This window comes from Castor canadensis, chromosome 13 (genome assembly GCF_047511655.1).
Source record: "Castor canadensis chromosome 13, mCasCan1.hap1v2, whole genome shotgun sequence".
NCBI classification, from domain to species: Eukaryota; Metazoa; Chordata; class Mammalia; order Rodentia; family Castoridae; genus Castor; species Castor canadensis.
The window spans coordinates 10,015,184-10,033,646 of record NC_133398.1 but is presented as its reverse complement, the minus strand read 5'-3'; the positions used below and the strand labels follow the sequence as shown (position 1 = coordinate 10,033,646).

At 38.2% G+C, this 18,463-nt stretch overlaps 1 protein-coding gene across 10 annotated transcripts in view; it reads right to left on the bottom strand.

Annotated features, from left to right (window-relative positions):
* Mapkap1 (MAPK associated protein 1) overlaps positions 1–18,463 on the bottom strand; it is a 236,359-nt gene that overhangs the window by 134,129 nt on the left and 83,767 nt on the right. For all 10 annotated transcript variants that reach the window (XM_074053192.1, XM_074053193.1, XM_074053197.1 and 7 more), the window contains one exon: positions 1,634–1,806. In XM_074053192.1, coding sequence (XP_073909293.1) covers positions 1,634–1,806 — 173 coding nt within the window. The remainder of the gene's footprint in view (positions 1–1,633; positions 1,807–18,463) is intronic.

Sequence of the window (18,463 nt, the reverse complement as noted above, 5' to 3'; positions counted from 1 at the left end):
CTCAGCCAGTCTGCATCCTTTGGAGAACTAAGACTGCTTACATTTAGGGTTATTATTTAGAAGTATGTACTAACTTGTTCATCTTAGGGGGTTTGCTGATTAGCTGAGTTAATAATCTTTGATTCTTTCATATTTCTCACTTGTTTATTCTCCTAGTGAGATTTACTCTTTCCTGAACTCTATGACTGTGTATAATTTTCTTCCTCCTCTCTGTGTAGTATTCCTTTAAGTGTCTTCTGCAATGCTGGCTTAGTGGTCATGAATTGCTTTAGCTTGTGTTTATCATGGAAGGTCTTTATTATTCCGTTTTAAAGAATAACTTTGCTAGATCTAGTAGTCTTGGTTAGCAATTATTTTGTTTCAAAGCTGGAAATACATTAGTTCATGTACTCCTGGCCTTGAGGGTTTCTGCTGAGATCTCTGATGTTATTCTGATATGTCTGACTTTGTCGTAACTTAGCACCTTTCTACTCCAACTTTCAGTATTCTTTCTGTGTTCTGTAGTCTTGGCATTCTGACCATAATCACATGGAGAAGTTTGCATCAGATCATGTCTATTTGGGGAGTGCACACCTGTAATCTCAGCACTCCGGAGGCTGAGATAGGAAGATTGCAAGTTTGAGGCCAGCTTGGGCTACAAAGCAAGAAGACCCTGTCTTCTCCCCGATCACGCAACAAAAAAAAAAAGAAAGAAAGAAAGAAAGAAAAGAACTTGAATAATTTCATGTGCAAATTTAACGTACCTGAAGAAAAACATAAACAAACTAAAGCTGACTGGATCGTGGTAACTTGGAAAATGGGAGAAGGGAAGAGAAATTTTCCATAAAAATGGATTTTCAGAATAATGGAATAATCCTTACATTTTGCTATATTCCAAACCCTACTGCTGAAAAGAGCATGTAAAGCCAGAAAAGAACACTTGTTGGAAAAGAAATTCAAGTAGGAGAGAGCCAATGCAACAAAACACTTTAAAGTTCAAGTTTGAATGTACAGGCACATTCTACTTTGAAGCACATCTTTAATATAACTGGTGAGGAATACAGCCTAGTGACTGAGAGAAAATTGAGCCACTATGGATAGCAAAGAAAATTAAAATTTAAATCAAAATTCTGTAGAAGGCAGAAGGAATAATGCAACAGTCTTGGCACCTGACAGGCTTGTAATCAAACCCTGATTTTGCCATCTCCCACAGATGCAACCTTTAGCAAGTTAACAACTCTCTGACTTGGAGTTTACCTCTCTGTCACAGCACTCTCTTTACCAGGAGCTGGGAGAGTCAAATATGACACAGACATAAAGTGCCTAGCCAAGTGCCAGCTCATGGTAGGTGCTCAGCAAACATCAGTTCCCTTCCAAGCTGCTTTTATCAGCAGGTATAAGAAAAGTGTTGGAAATTGTTAAATTTCATTTTTTCATGTCCAGATTCAGAAATGTATCAGTCTATTTTGCAAGCACTTTCTCTGAGATAAACCCAAGATATATAGTCCAGAGAACTGGTGAGCACACTGAGCTGGATCACTATGGTGGTCTGGTTCCCTGGCCAATGCCTAGAAAGACTGACCTGGCCAAGAGTACAGCTTTAGTGGCCAAGAGACCACCAAAAATGAGGGCAGTTAAAAAGAGAAAGAATTACTTGAGCTTTGGCTCCCGTCCTTCACTTGTATACTGCCAACAGATGAGCCCAATAAGGTCCTGCACCCTAGCGCTGGCCATTGTTACCACAGTCATTGGCAGCAGTCTGTCCTGGCTAGAGTGCAGAGGGAGGTAGACATCAATCTTCTTGGTTGCAGTTGTACCTACATGACCCTGTGGAAAGAACACATACATGAGAGAAAAGCACAAAGCCAGAGTCATGCAGACCCTACTGCGCAATAACTACCACTCTCCTCACCTAGGTAAACACAGTCATTTCTCTCTTCTTTCCTCCTTTCCCCTTCCCTTCCTATTCTCTTCTTTCCCCTCCCCTTTCCCTTCCTCCCTCTACTTCTCTCTCTCTCATTCCTTTCTTCCTCCCTTCCATATGTGGTACTGAGGATTGAACCCAGGGTCTTGGACCACTTGAGCCAAACCCCCAGCCCCAGTGCAGGTATTTCTCATCCTTTCTGCACAAACCGGCTCTGAGCCTGGAATAGTTCCAAAGTAGAAACACCATCTAGTTTCAAGGGTCTTTTTTCTTTAATTTTCATATTCTACTGGTCTAATAGATCTAACTCTGCAAGCAGATAGGTAACTGAGTATGTATTATTAAGACAAGTGGTAAGCAGACCTTTGGTGTTTGGAGACTAGCTTTGCTAGTAACTCAATGTGACCCTTGAGAAGACTACATTACACCTTGGCATCAGCCAAGGAAATGACCATATCATCCCTTCAGAGGTTGAGATAAGCTACCTGGGAAGTTTCTGTACTCTCTGGGAAAACATTTACATTGGGACCAAGTCCTTGACTTCTCAGAAACTGTAGGGTTAATTCCATTATGCAGCACATCTGTTTACTTCAATGCCACACACAAGTTCAAGGGTCCTTGTCTTCCATAATTGCCCATTCAACACTACTCTACACATCCTCAATCCTTTCACAAATCCAGCCCTCCTTTCCTGAACCTTTCACTCTACCTTCGTAAGCTCTTGCACTAGTCAGCAAATCTCCATAAATCCTCAGCTGCTTTTTAAAAACATTCTCTCCACTTCTGTCCTTAATCAAAATCTGCTGTTTGAGGATACTGCTTTCTCTGTTGTCCTACTAGAGGACTTCCCTTCCTTCCTTCTTCCCTTCCCTTACCTCCCCTCTTCTTCCCTCTCTTCCTGAAGGCTTGTACTCACAGTCTTCTTGATTCAGTCTTCTTTCCCACCCACAAACCAATGTCCAGTACCCAGTATGTAAAAAAGTGTCACAATTTAAGCTGAAACTGGAGCATTTCACTATTCCTTACTTCCTCCTACCCCAAATCAGAATAGCAACCTCCTCATTTCAGCAAATGATGCCACCACTACACAGCTGCTTAGTCATCAATCTGAATTCTTTTTTCTCCCTCTACCATCTTCTCCACTAGTAAGTTTTAGTGTGTTATCTTCGAAAATATACTTCAACAGAGAAAGAATGGTCTTGTCAACAAATGATGCTAGGACAACTGGATAATCACATGCAAAAGAATGGATTTGAATCGCACACCTGTAATGACAACTCAGCTTCTTGGGAGGCAGAGGCAGGAGATGACAAGTTTGAGGCCAGCCTAGGAAAAGTTAGCTTGAGATCCTATCTCAAAATCAAAAGGGGTAGAGGTACTTGCTCATCATGCTTGAGGCCCCAGATTTAATCCCCAGACCCAGAGAGACAGAGAGAGAGAGAGAGACAGACAGAGAAAGAAGGAATTTGGACTCCTACCTTTTATCATATACAAATACTAATTAAAAAGGGATCAAAGATGTAAATGTAAAAGGTGAAACTATAAAACTCTTAGAAGGAAATACAGGTATAAATCTTTGTAACTTTGGATTAAGCCACAAATTCTTTAAAATGATACCCAAAGCATAAGCAACAGGAGAAATAAGTAAGACTTCATCAAAATTAAAAATTTAAGCTAGATAGATAACCCCAGCACTTGGCAGGCTAAGGTAAGAGAATCATGAGTTTGAGGCCAGCCTGGGCTACATAGTGGAACCCTGCCTCAAATTAAAAAAACAAAAACACCAAAAAACTTCAGGCCTCAAAGGACACTATCAAAGTGTTGGGCTGAGTGCAGTGGCTCATGCATAACCTTAGCTACTTGGGAGGCAGAGATCACAGTTTAAAGCCAGTCCAGGTAAAATGTTAGCAAGATCCTATTCAACCAACAAGTGTGCACCTGCAATCCCAACTATTCGGGAGGCATAGGTAGGAGGATCATTGTCCGGCCAGCAAGGGCAAAAATGCAACACCTTATTTGGAAAATGAGTAAAGCAAAAAGGACTAGGGGCACGGCTCAAGTGGTAGAGTGTCTGCTTATCAAGTGTGAGTTCAAACCCTAGTACCACCAAAAAAAAAGGAAGGAGGAGGAAAGGAGGGAGGGTGGAGAAGGATGACCCATAGAATGGGAAGAAATAGCTATAAATCTTATAACAGATATGGGCTCTTAAAACTCAACATAAACATAATCCAATAATATCAACAAAGGATCTGAGCAGACATTTCTCTAAAGAAGATATACAAATAGACATTAAACATATGAAGAGATATTCAATACCATTAATCATAATGCAAATCAAAATTAAGGAAACAGCACTAAATACCCATTAAGATAGCTATAATTTAAAAAATAAATAATCTCAACACACACACATATACCAAAAATGCCTGAAAAGTGTTTGTAAGGATGTGAAGAAACCAGAACCTCAAACATTGCCAGTGGGAATGCAAAATGGTGCATCCATTGTGAAAAATGGTTGGTAGTTTCTCAAAATGTTAAACACAGAGTTACCATATGACTAGTAATTCCCCTCCCAGGTTCATACTCAAGAGGACTTGCAAACATATGTTTACATAACAACTTGGACATGAATGTTCATAGCAGCATTATTTGCAATAGCTAACGAATGGAAATGATCCAAATGTCCACTAACTGATGAATGGACAAACAATATCCATACAATAAAATATTACTGAGCCTTAAAAAGGAATGAACGGATACATGCTACAACATGGTGAACCTTGAAAAACATTACCCTAGGAGAAAGAAACCAGACATAAAAGGTCACTTCTTATATGAAATGTGCAGAATAGGCAAATTCACAGAGACAGACAGTAGATTAGTGGTTGGCAGAAAAGTGGGGACAGTGGGTAACTGGGAGGTATGTGGCATTTTGAGGGTGGTGGTGAAAGAAATGTTATGGAATTAGATAGTGGTAATTGTTGTGTAACATTTGAATATATTAAAACCCACAGAATTATACACCTAAAATGGCTTAAATAGTAAATTTTATATGAGTTCTACCTCAATTTAAAAAAAAACACGCATTTCCAAAAACAAGCAATATTATGAAAAACAGGTCACACTAAGGGGAGAGGGAGGGTAAAAGGAAGAAGAGGAATATGGTTGATGTACTTTCTATACAAGAATGAATATAGGGGGAGAATGACCCAAATATTGTATGCACATATGAATAGAAGATAAAAAAATTTTAAAAAAAAAGAATGAGTAGAATTTTTAAGGCTGTTGAAATCACCATAAGAAGGGGACTAAGATAGAAAGGAGAAGTATATATGGAAATGTCACAATAAAATACCCTGTATAGCTTTTAAATGAAAATGTCATTTTTCAAAAATGGAGAACAGGAAGGTAAGACATGTCCTGTCTGGGGGTTGATACCAGTGGGAGGGGTGAGGATATAAGGAAAGGGTGTAGGAGGGTGAATATGGTGAAAATATTACATACCCATGATGAAAATGGAAAAAATATGACCTGTTTAAACTATTCCAAGAATGGGGGATGGGAAATATAGGAGAATGATGAGGGGGAGGCAAATTTAACTATGATATATTGTAAGAGATTTGGTAAATGTCACAATGTATCACCAGTATAACAATAATAAAAAAAAATCTTAGAAAACATGTATTTCAAAACTATCTAACTTCTCTCCTCCACTACTACCAAAATACCATCAGATTTTGCTTATACTATTAATAGATTGCAAGCTGACCTACTGTACTCTTGCCTGCTCAACTCTGTTTCCCACACACAGGTTAGATTATATTTTAATTCTAATTCTGGGAATGTAGCTCAGTGGTATAGTGATTTATACAACATGTGCAAAGCCCTGAGTTTCAATCTCAGCATTGTGTTAGCACATGCACACATACACAAAACTGCAAAATCTGATTATACTACATCCATTTTTAAATTCCTCCAGTGAGCATTTCCCATGACAATGAATAAAATCCAAAGACCTTCAATGTCAAACAAATCACTGTATGATCTGGCCCCTGCCTGGCTCTCTAGCATCACCTATAGCCAACTCCATTGCCTGCTCATTGGGCTTTGGCTACAATGGCCTTTGGAAGTGTGTGTGTGTGTGTGTGTGTGTGTGTGCACGCGCGCACATACACATAGCTTGCTTGTATCTCCCACTTTCAAGGCCTTATTAGTGCTACATACTGTATCTAGGAGGTTCTTTTTTACATAGTGTTTGCATGCCTGACTCTTCATTCGCTGTCTAATATATACTCTTGGGCGAGTTACTAAATCTCTCTGGGCTTCTGTTTCCTTATATGTAGAATGATGATAATGGTAAGATCTACCTATTATAAAAACCCTTGTGAAGATTATTATTGTTTGCTATTACTATTGTTATTCAAGGTTCAGTTCCTATGACTTCTACTCAGAGAAATTTTCACTGACAATGCTAAAGAAGCCCCTTTCATAGTTATCTCAGACACATCGTGTTTATTTCCTTCACAGAACTTAACAATTTAAGATTATGTATTTATGTTTATGTATTCAGGTGTATGCTTTTCCCACTAGCCTCTGAACTTCCGTGAGGACGATGACAATGTCTGCTTTGTTTACTGCTCCATATGTGATGCCTAACAATGTGGCAGGCACATTGAAAACCTTCAAAAAGAATCTGGTACACCTGGCATAGCGATACCTGTCTGTAGTCACAGCTAATCAGGGGTTGAAGCATAGGATCCTTAAGCCCAGGAGTCTGAGAAAAGCCTGGCAACATAACTAAACCACATCTCAAAAATAAATATAAACAAACAAAAACAAAGCAAAGGTGCTGATTACAGAAAGATGTGTAAAAGATTCAAATGCCTACCAGGACACCTGGTAGGAGCTCAATAAACGTTAGTTTCCTTCATCCCTCTTGCCTTTCCTTATAGGTCTGTCTCCTGGTCACAGAGGGAAATGGAAGGACTTGAGCAATCATACAGTTTCATTTTTAACACTCTATAATTCTATCATTCTAAGGTGAAAAAGGTCAGAACCAGAAGGAAATATAAAGTCAGTTTAAAAAAAACATTTTTAGAGAAATTTCACTTTTCATATAACCTAGCACATAACATTAATCAACTAACTGATTTTTTTTTCTGAGTCTTCTCTCTACATTATAAAGTAAATAATGAAAAGATAACTCTGTCTTTCCCACATGCATATACCTGTGTGGACACATAGTATCCACGCATACTTTTCATGCATGGAAATAGTAATTCCAATGGCTAACTAAGACTTCTCCAAATAGCAAATGTTTCTGTCAGTAAGGCAAAGGATTAAAAAGGAAACAGTGGGGGATCTTCTGGAAGAGGTTTGTACCCCTCACTCAGTCTTCCTTTGCAGACCCAGATCAGCTGCTTGTCACTGCTCTCCTTTTTGTTTTCTCCTTATTCCTCCTTCATCTGAGGAACTAGAGCTGAGGGCTACAGGGATCATCATAACTCAAGACATGGAGACACAATGAGATGACACATGTGAATCTGCTTCATAAGCTGCAAAGTGCCTCAAAAGTGCAGAGCAGTATGCTAGCAAGGGTCTAAGTTCTAAAATCAGATCTATTTCTATTACTCACAGGATCACATGAAGCCAAAAATGGACGCCACAGGAGCCCTAAAGATAAATACTGAGAAGTCTAACAGAAGCTGCCATTTATTTAATTGTTAAGCAAACTGCTAAATGTGTACCTAAGTTACCTCATTTAATTCTCAGCATAATTATGACAGGGTCCTACCATTACCCTTATATTTCAACTGAGAAAACGAAGGCTTCTGAGCCTCCAGTCACCTGCTCAATATCTCACAGCCAAGAAAGAAGAGCCATGACTCAGTCTCATGTCAGTATGACTCCAAACCTACTAGCTACTTTGAACACCAATGTCTTCTTTCCTTAGAGTTATTCTAAATGTCATCAATTCTCACTCTTCAAGTCTTGAACACCATCTCCCTTTCCCTCCAAACACACAAAAAGATCTGCCTACAGCAGGAACAAGATCCGAGGTGCTACTCTAGGAAGAATGTCAGGGGAGTGAAGCTTGTAGTTGCATTGTCACTCACTGTAGGGCAGCACTGTGTTTAGGAAAGGAGACAGAGTTAATGGTACTCCTACAGATCCTTTTATCCTCTTGATTTCATAGTAAAATGGCAAGTGTGGAGAAAACTACCAGAATAAATGTGGTAGATACTTATTAAATGAATGAAATACTTTATCTTTTTAATCTTCTAATTCTATCTTGAGGCACTGAAGACGAGAACAAGTGCCTTGCACAAACCCTGAAATTATGTATTTTTTAATAAGGAGCTTCTTTTGAAAAAGCTCAAGGTGGTGGCAGTTAGCTCGATCTAATAGTCCCTGTGTTGCAATATTTAGAGGAATCATCCAAAACATAAAACAATCCATCAACATAATAGAAAGTAATTAACTTATAAAAAAAATAAGGTGACCAAAGGATTAAAAGTATTCATCACACATCAAGGAAAGCAATATTCCAAAGGCCTAATGTCTAACTATTTTAAAAAAGCAACTAACAATAAACAAAGATCATGCCACATGGTTTTACTACATGGTAATTTGTGTGTTTCCCAAATATAGAATTGGCGATATGTAAGCATAATTAGAGCAATAAAGAGGGGGTAATATAGAGAACAGGGGAAAGTGGTTCTGCTTTATCTTTCAGTCACTCATGTCTTCAACAAATACTCACTGAAACAACATGCTGGGCTCTGAAGACAAAGTTCAGTAAATATGATGTAAATCAGACTCCAGACCAGACTCCTGACCAAACTCCTTGTCTGCTGGAAGTCTACACTGGAACATGCTAAGAGCTCTGAGAAGGAAATGGTAAAGACTATCAGAAGAGCCCAGAAGGAATCACACTAAAGAAGGCTGGCAAAGGTCTCTTAGATACAAAAATGTACTCTTCCATCTAAATAGGACCATTAGCTCAGGGAAAAGATGCTTATTACATTTCCCATATACATTGACACACCAAAGGGTAAGTAGGGAGTTGCTTGTGAGATATGGGATTATGGGTGATTTTAATTTCCTGCCTTATATTTTCTTCATTTCCTATAATAAATGTTGTTTTACAGTAGAAATAAAAGAGTAAATATAACTATAAACAAAGAAGGAAACAAAAGGGCACGAGTAACACCATGGAGGCTTCAGAGCATTAGGCATAAGAAGAGAGGTTCAAATGGAAAATGCAGCCTATGTTAAAGTATCTAACAAACACTTATTAAGAACATACTACGTGGGCTGGGGCTGCAGTTCAGTGGTAGAACACTTGCCTAACACACATGAGGTCCTGGGTTCCATCCCCACTACTGAAAAGGGAGGAATAAAAAAAGAGCATATATATGTCAAGTGCTGTTACATGCTGTTGGAAATCAAAAGTTGAAAATATAACTCAGATACCTTCCTATAGCAGACTAAGTAAAACCCAATGCAGATTTAGAACATAAAGAAAAGTATGTCCTCAGAACAAATGCAATTCATGAAGACCAGACTCCAGAGTTCATAGCCCATAGCCTCTCCATGACTTGATGACTCTGCAAATGCAGTCAGAATTCCAAACTCAATACATCCAAGACCAGTTTTCTTCTTCATCAGTTTGCCTCCTGTTCTATATTTGTTCTCAGTTAAGGATTTCAGCATCTACTCTGTCACCCAAGCTAGGAGCCCTATCTCTCTATCTTCTACCTCCAAATCCTCAGAAATATCTCCCACATATTTCTCCTTTCTATCCTCACTGCCAATGCCCCAATTCAGGCTTCACCATCTCTTAGCAAGACCACTGCAGCACTCTTCTAACTGCCTCTTTATGTCTAAAATCCTTCCTCTCTCTAAACCTTCATTTCCTTATTGTCAATGTGATTTTTCTCCTCTCACAGATCATGCCAGTGGAAACACATAGTAGCTTCCCAGCTCCTTAACATGGCAGTTAATACACATCACAATCTGTACCCACGTGGACCACTGCTAAAGTATATGAAGCAGTAGCTCAGAGCAGACTTGGGGTCAGCTAGATCCATGTCTGAATCCCAGTTCTGCCACTTTGGGGCATTAAAGAACCATTCAGAACCTTCATTTGCTAAATTGGAAAAGCAATTTTAATATATGTAAAATGCCTGGCACATAATCACTGATTAGGAAATGTAGGTGTTCTCCCATTCAGATCCCTCATCTTCCAAGAGTGTGGAAGTTCAAAATAATTTTCTATTCCCTGCAATTCCAGTAATTTGATTTGCACAGCCTGATAGTTTCACTTTTTTTTGTATTTACCCATATACATCCTTCCTCACTTTCATTAACTATGAATTACAAAGAAAGGGAAAAACTGTGCCTCATACATTTTGCATTGTCCTGGGGCCTAGAACATGGCAGAGGTTTGTGGTTAGGTGGCTGAACTGAAAGGACTCGTCAGGCTACCTTTCAAAATGGACCTTCTAGACCTACAACTTCTCTCCTATCCTAGGTAAACTGACTTCAGTTCTTCTAGTTTAAGCTATTTTTTCTTCTCTGAAATATCCCCATCACCTAACACAAGACCTGACATACCGTAGTTACTTATAAATATTGATGGAATGAATGTTTAATCATTTATACATAATATGAAATACTTGTGCTATATTACAGCATATAGAGGTATAGCAACCTATTTTTCCATTGTTAGAAGCGGGAGTTGCTTCCAACATTTCATTATTATAAATAATATTCTCACAAACATTCTTTTATATAAATGTGCGCATATTCCAAAGTGTTGATTACTGGGTCAAAGGGTATGAATGCTTTGTAGCTTGTGACATATACTGGAAAAGCTCACTCCTTTGAAAAGTGTCTTTATGTCAATCATGAAATATCAACATTATGAATCGTAGGTCATCTAATTAATAATTAGCTTATAAAATATAAAAACATGAAATTTTAAAATAACCTCTAATACACAATTGTGAATAGGCACTAACAAATACATAGAATCTGAACATGATGATGAATTAAAATATTGTATCTATACCAGATCTTTTTCCATGTGATTCCATTAAAATAATATATACTGGCACCATAAAACTAATGTCAAAATTATGCCCTTGATAGTTTCCAAAATAGGGGAAGCAGGAAGAACAATAGACAATATTCAGTGTGAAATAATCTTGAATTAAGAACTATCCACACCAAGTTACTTCAGAATTAAGTCTTATGGACTTAAGATTCAGTTAGCAGTGCTACGTAACATCAAAGTTTGGCAATAATAAAATGAATGTCAAATCTCCAAACTGTTGCTAAGTGTTCAATTTCTCTGCCAAGGGAAAGAAACAGAAAGGATAGAGAGCTTGGCTTCTGCAATTAAAGAGACAAAAACCAGGCAACGTTATTCCATTAGTTATAACTGCACAAGCAGATCATTATATGTAATTTTAATGTAGAAATAAATATATCAGTGTATCCAGACAATATAATGATGCAAATTGATAGAAGGTTATTTGTAGCCTTCAAAAGGAAAAACTCTCTTAAAGGAATGGCTGCAGTCCCAATCTGTCAGTACCTTTCTCCCCAACTTTCTCAAGAAGGACCAAAGGCTGTTATAGTCTGTCAATGCCTGGTGGGTAATAACGTGGTATGCAAACTTGGTACAGGGCGTCTCAAATGATCACTTCTCTGGTCATATTAAATAGACTTTATTTCATCAGAAGTAATGTTTTCAAACAAAATCTGGTCTAATCCAGGTTTACCTGGCCATGAGAAATAAAGAGTTTCTACATGGGGAGGGAAAAACTTCCAATGCTCAGAAAGAGTTCACCTTTTTGACATTCAAAATGGTAGCAATGAATATGAATAGGTTTTATATAAAATTCTATAACAAACCCATTCAGAGCTATAGACTTGGCTTTGTAGGGCTATCTTAACCCTCAATAAATCTGGACCACTTAAAGGCTATTAAATTAACATTTCCCTGATGTGGCACCTGTAGTCAAGTTAATTTGTCAAAAACATTTCTACAGTTTGTCAATGGACATTGTATTTTCTGAAGAGTTGTTTAAAATAAAATTGACAAAATCTCATTAACTTCCTCTGAATCACCAATCTTGTTCCATTAAGCTTTTATTATTAAGAGCATCAACTGTCACTCTTTAACAGGGTCAAGTTCTGATATGTGTTCCTCCAGTATCCTTGCCATAGTAACAGAAGCTAGAGAGGTAGTACAGTGTGGTGAATAAGAGCACAAGTTGTAGAGTCAGTTATTAAGCACTATTGAGTGAGGTGGACTAATCTTTTCAAGAGTACAATACAGTAAAGATAAAAATAATTTCCATTAGTTTTTCTCAAGCTAGTGATTTCTATAAAACTTTCTTCTATAGCATTTATTGCAAATATAAACCTATAGTCCTGGGATCTAAAATCGGAAAGGAGGTTGTTACTGCAAGAAAAGTTTTCTTCATTTAAAAGAAATCCTCCATATTTTGATACTTTTGAAAATAAAACAAAAATACCTAGCACTATGGGCTTAAACAATCTTAGTTATCACATGCACCTTGAGTAATAGACTCAAATAACTCTTCTGCTTTAGATATGAACTGAAAAACCAACAGTCATTCATGTTCAATAGGTAAGAGATTTCACAAAACATGGGGGAAAATATTAAGAAAAAAAAATGAAAGCCTATCTGTACTGTATCAGGAACTATGATCATTTTCTCTGTCTTGAGTACAGAAAGCAATTCCTGATATTATTATCATAAGCTTATGATGCTAGGCCCCTGTTTGCCAACAAAATTGGTCTGGACTATGGCCCTGCCAGCTTTGAGCTGTGCAACTACAGGCAAGCCTATTCCCTTTCTGGAAGTCAATTTCCTCACTTATAAATGAGACCACCTATTTCAAAAGAATGGCAGGGATATAAAGTAAAACTAAAGAATGTTCAAATGCTTTGTGGGGATGAAGGTGTAATTCAGTGGTAGAGTGCAGGAGAGAGGACCTGTGTTCAATCATTAGTACCTCCTCCCACCAAAGAAAACAAAACAAAACAAACCTCTGTGAACTGCAAACTGTTATACAAAGTCAATTACTCCTTATTATCATCATTTAAGCTGTTGCACAGACCAAGAGGATTTTTGGACAAAATGTCCCTTCAAACAAACATGAAGTTGAGCAGCTGAAGCACTAGGAAAAGGTCTCTCAGTCATTTTGAAAGAAGAGCCATAGCATTCTCTTCTCATTCATCTTGGGAAGGTTACAGCATGTGCCAGGAATGTGTTCTCACACAGGTGCAATTCAGCCATCTTAAAGCCATCTTTATAGCATGTAAAGTGTTCGCTTTGCGTTTTAACAGCCATTGTGAGACTCTTCCATCATTAATGTTACACAGCACTTTTTAATTATATAAACAATAGTTTCCATAATGACAATATCAAGGAAAGGTAATCTGCATGAATTAAGCCCCATCACCTGCATAAGTTTAGAGACCGCTTCATTATTAAATCTTTTATATAATAAAATCAATAAGCTTTAAAAGTAAAAATAGGTTTCTTTTAAAACCATAAAGAAGAGCTACATATTTTAAACTCTATCAATTATCATAACATAATGAGTCTTTTTAAGATTTAACATCAACTTTTAAAATTAAAACTCAATGTGTACTTGGCTCCATTACTAGATGATATATCTCTAGAAAAGGTTATAGTACAGCCATCATTTTCTCCTAAATTACACAGAAATTTTGGTATAGCCCTCCAACTATCTAAAGGCCAATTTAATTCCAGATAGTGAAGCATTTTGAGAATGTAAAATTGTAAAAATATTTAAGGAAATAATCCAGGTAAATATATTAATTTCTTGAAGAGTTTCAGTTGATTAAACACTGTAAAATTCTTCAATGTCAATATTCACCCTAAAAATTATATTGCTGGGCTAGAGTGTGGTTCAAGTGTTAGAGTGCATGCCCAGCAAGCGCAAGGCCCTGAGTTCAAACCCCAGTACAGAAAAAAAAAAAAAAGATACTTTTCTTAGTTTTTAAACCCCACAAATTTCTACAAAATTGTAGGTTCCTAAGTGTTTTATCACTTTAAGACTCAATGTTCCTTCATAATATAATTCAAAAATTTCAATGAACCATTATTTAGAAAGTCATAAAGAAGAATCTCTTAAAATTAATCTTTCAAGCACATCCAGCTTACCCAAAGTTAGAATTTAATTAAATGGCCTTGGCATAAATGGGCTTACTACTTTACTTGTTTAAACAGTCCATGTCTTTTCAGTAATTATAATTAATTCAAGTCCCTAACACACCTCCTAGCAAACAATGTAAAAACATCAGACAAAATAGAAATAAATAGTGTTACCTTTCTTCAATTAAGGCATTCACTTTCATCCTTAAAATGCATATGTGAATAACTTGGAGAGGTGTTACTCTGCATCAGGAAAAGGCTACAAAAAGAACCTACCACTCTGGTGACTGAGAAAGATGCTCATCTACAGCAGAAAATACATTACATTTTTTTTTAATATCTCAAAACAATACAAATGCAAAAAGCCAATTTAACAGAGTTTATAAATGCATGTTGAAATATAAACAATAAATAAAAGAAACTGAATTATTATTTATATAGAGTAACACTTCCTGTTGGAAAGAATCACTTGCAATTATACATAAAATTTGCAATTGAGAAACAGTCCAAAAAGTCTATCATGTCTTCACCCCATATAACCTAGGTAAAATCAAAGGGAAAGGAGCAAGTAGTAGAAAATGTTATTTTTTAAACTGAGAGGACAGCAGGATCCATGAAGTAATGACTGTTAGTACTGAGTGCTGTAAAGAATAGAGTGCTCTTTGCCTGTCACACTACTCAATTAGGTATTCAGCATTAGCAGCTCAACACAAAAGGAGAGCCAACCACAGGGCTGACAGTCTTGGTAGGTAGTGAGCCCAGGCAGAGGGCAGATTCTTCTATACACATCTTTGTGCTCCCATCTCAGCTCTCTCTGCCACTGGCACATCACAGCTGCTCACTACCATTTATTGGGCACCTACCCAGGGTCCAAGAACTTTTCGTGTATTATCTCATTTAATATGCCCAAAGTCCTATGAGGATCACTACCTCCTCTTAGAGCTAAGAAATGAACAGTTCCTTATGTAGGCGGCTCCAAATCCCGGGGTGGTGGGAGGGGGTAGAAGTGGGGGCAGAGGGGAGCCAGGGTAGGGCAGGAGGATGAGACAAAGAGAGGGAGAATATCTAACCCAGACCTGTTCACCTCAAAGTCCCTACTGGACAAGTCCCTACACCTAGGTGAGTTTGGGTAGAAATGAGTTTCTAGGAAAGGTTTTAAAATTTCCTGGTTTGTCTGCAACAACTTCAGAATTGGGGGTCCCTGTTGGTGGGGAAGGTTGCGGGGGGGTGTTCTCTGGCTGACAGCCACCAGGAAGTTCAGGTTCACCTGTCACACCGTGGTCTCACTCTGCTACTAGAGAGGGAGGCGGGGTCACCCACCAGAAGTGGTTACCTGTGTTATACAGGCAGGGGGCAGAAACTGTTTCAGGGTTCCTTGCTGTGGGCACACAGGAGCTTAATAAATCTTCTGAGTTTCAGGGGTAAAAACACAGGGAATTCCAGCTTCTTTAAAAGTAGGCAGTTTTCACAGCATGGTACTGGCACAAAAACAGACATGAAGACCAGTGGAACACAACAGAGGACCCAGATATGAAGCCACAAAACTATAACCAACTTGTCTTTGACAAAGGAGCTAAAAATATACGATGAGAAATAGCAGCCTCTTCAACAAAAACTGCTGGGAAAACTGGTTAGCAGTCTGCAAAGAACTGAAGCTAGATCCATGTATATCACCCTATACCAAGATTAACTCAAAATGGATCAAGGATCTTAATATCAGACCACAAACTCTTAAGTTGATGCAGGAAAGAGTAGGAAATACTCTGGAGTTAGTAGGTATAGGTAAGAACTTTCTCAATGAAACCCCAGCAGCACAGCAACTAAGAGATAGCATAGATAAATGGGACCTCATAAAGCTAAAAAGCTTCTGTTCATCAAAAGAAATGGTCTCTAAACTGAAGAGAACACCCACAGAGTGGGAGAAAATATTTGCCAACTATACATCAGACAAAGGACTGATAACCAGAATATATAGGGAACTTAAAAAACTAAATTCTCCCAAAACTAATGAACTAATAAAGAAATGGGCAAGTGAACTAAACAAAACTTTCTCAAAAGAAGAAATTCAAATGGCCAAAAAACACATGAAAAAATGCTCTCCATCTCTAGCAATAAAGGAAATGCAAATTAAAACCACACTAAGATTCCACCTCACCCCTGTTAGAATAGCCATCATTAGCAACACCACCAACAACAGGTGTTGGCAAGGATGCGTGGGAAAAAGGAACCCTCTTACACTGTTGGTGGGAATGTAAACTAGTATAGCCACTTTGGAAAAAAATTTGGAGACTACTTAAAAAGCTAGACATTGATCTACCATTTGATTCAGCAATATCACTCTTGGGGATATACCCAAAAGACTGTGACACAGGTTACTCCAGAGGCACCTGCACACCCATGTTTATTGCGGCACTATTCACAATAGCCAAGTTATGGAAACAGCCAAGATGCCCCACCACTGACGAGTGGATTAAGAAAATGTGGTATCTATACACAATGGAATTTTATGCAGCCATGAAGAAGAACGAAATGTTATCATTCGCTGGTAAATGGATGGAATTGGAGAACATCATTCTGAGTGGGGTTAGCCTGGCCCAAAAGACCAAAAATCTTATGTTCTCCCTCATATGTGGACATTAGATCAAGGGCAAGCACAACAATGGGATTGGACTTTGAGCACATGATAAAAGCGAGAGCACACAAGGGAGGGGTGAGGATAGGTAAGACACCTAAAAAACTAGCTAGCATTTGTTGTCCTTAACGCAGAGAAAGTAAAGCAGATACCTTAAAAGCAACTGAGGCCAATAGGAAAAGGGGACCAGGAACTAGAGAAAAGGTTAGATCAAAAAGAATTAACCTAGAAGGTAACACCCACGCACAGGAAATCAATGTGAGTCAATGCCCTGTATAGCTATCCTTATCTCAACCAGCAAAAACCCTTGTTTCTTCCTATTATAGCTTATACTCTCTCTACAACAAAATTAGAAATAAGGGCAAAAGTTTCTGCTGGGTATTGAGGGGGTGGGGGGGAGAGGGAGGGGGCGGAGTGGGTGGTAAGGGAGGGGGTGGGGGCAGGGGGGAGAAATGACCCAAGCCTTGTATGCACATATGAATAATAAAAGAAAAAAAATAAAAAAAGTGGGCAGTTTTCAAAAAGCAGTGATCAAGTACCAGGCCGAACACAATCATGACTCTGGAATTAAGAGGCAAATCCATAATTGTGAGGTGTATCTGTTACTAAATCTGGCTACCCAGGTGGCAATATCCAAATGTGTTTTCATAATGACAATGGAGGAAAATAACAATTTGGTCCTTGGAGAGATAGGCAAGCAGCATTATAACATCAAGCTCTAACACAAGTAAAGAATCTGAAGAGACAAAGGTCCACCTTAGTTGCAGCTCTGCAGAAATGGGCAGCAGAGACCTGCTCACTTGCAAAAACTGACAAGTCACTGGGGCACAAAGGTCTCTAGGGTGTCTCCTTAGCCCCTCTGGCATTTCCTCATGTTCATCCTGAGACTTAGCCTGATCTCCTCTGAGGTCCTAACTAAACCAGACACAGGGAGAGTCGGGATTTTATCTTATTAAAATAGATATGGCTAATTTGTCTTTTCAAATTCATTTTAAATTAAATTGGATTTCCTCGGAAGGCTGCTAGGTCAGTTCCCCTGCTGCAAGGCAGGACAAAGGTTAATTGCACGCCCTTCACCAGCTCTTCTGCTCTCCTGGGCAGGCTCTGATAACCTGCCCCAAGAGGTGGAGAAGGCTTTGGTTTATTGGGCAATAATGTTGCCATTAGAGCCATTTACCATTAAACCAGGAAACATTTTTTTTTAAGCTAAATAACAAGATATGGTTGTAACAGAAGAAAAAAATACAATAATATGACAAGCTGATGGTTCTTTTAAAACACAAAACCAAAGAATAACACCTAAACTATTTGCGTCCCTAAAGGGCCCCAACAGATGCAAAAGTGCACACCCTCCTGGAGCAAATGATGCAAAATTCCATTAACACTTTCACTTAATTTATCTCATTTAGACTGTCTATGTTCATGAAAATTTAACCCAGTAATTCCCTGTTATACAAAGCATAACAACATATGAATACTTAAACACAATGTAAATAAAACACTTTATCAATTATATTTTTGTATTCTAAATTGGTGACTTCACTTAGCATGTCTGCCTTGCACAGCACCACACTATTTTTCAATTAAAGGTCCAGATGTTTCAAAGGCTCCAGTAGGCAACAGCAGTTATGAGAAATGCTTTATCTGCATTGTAATCATCACCACCACATCAGCTCCAGGCTGCATTAACATACTCATGTTTTAT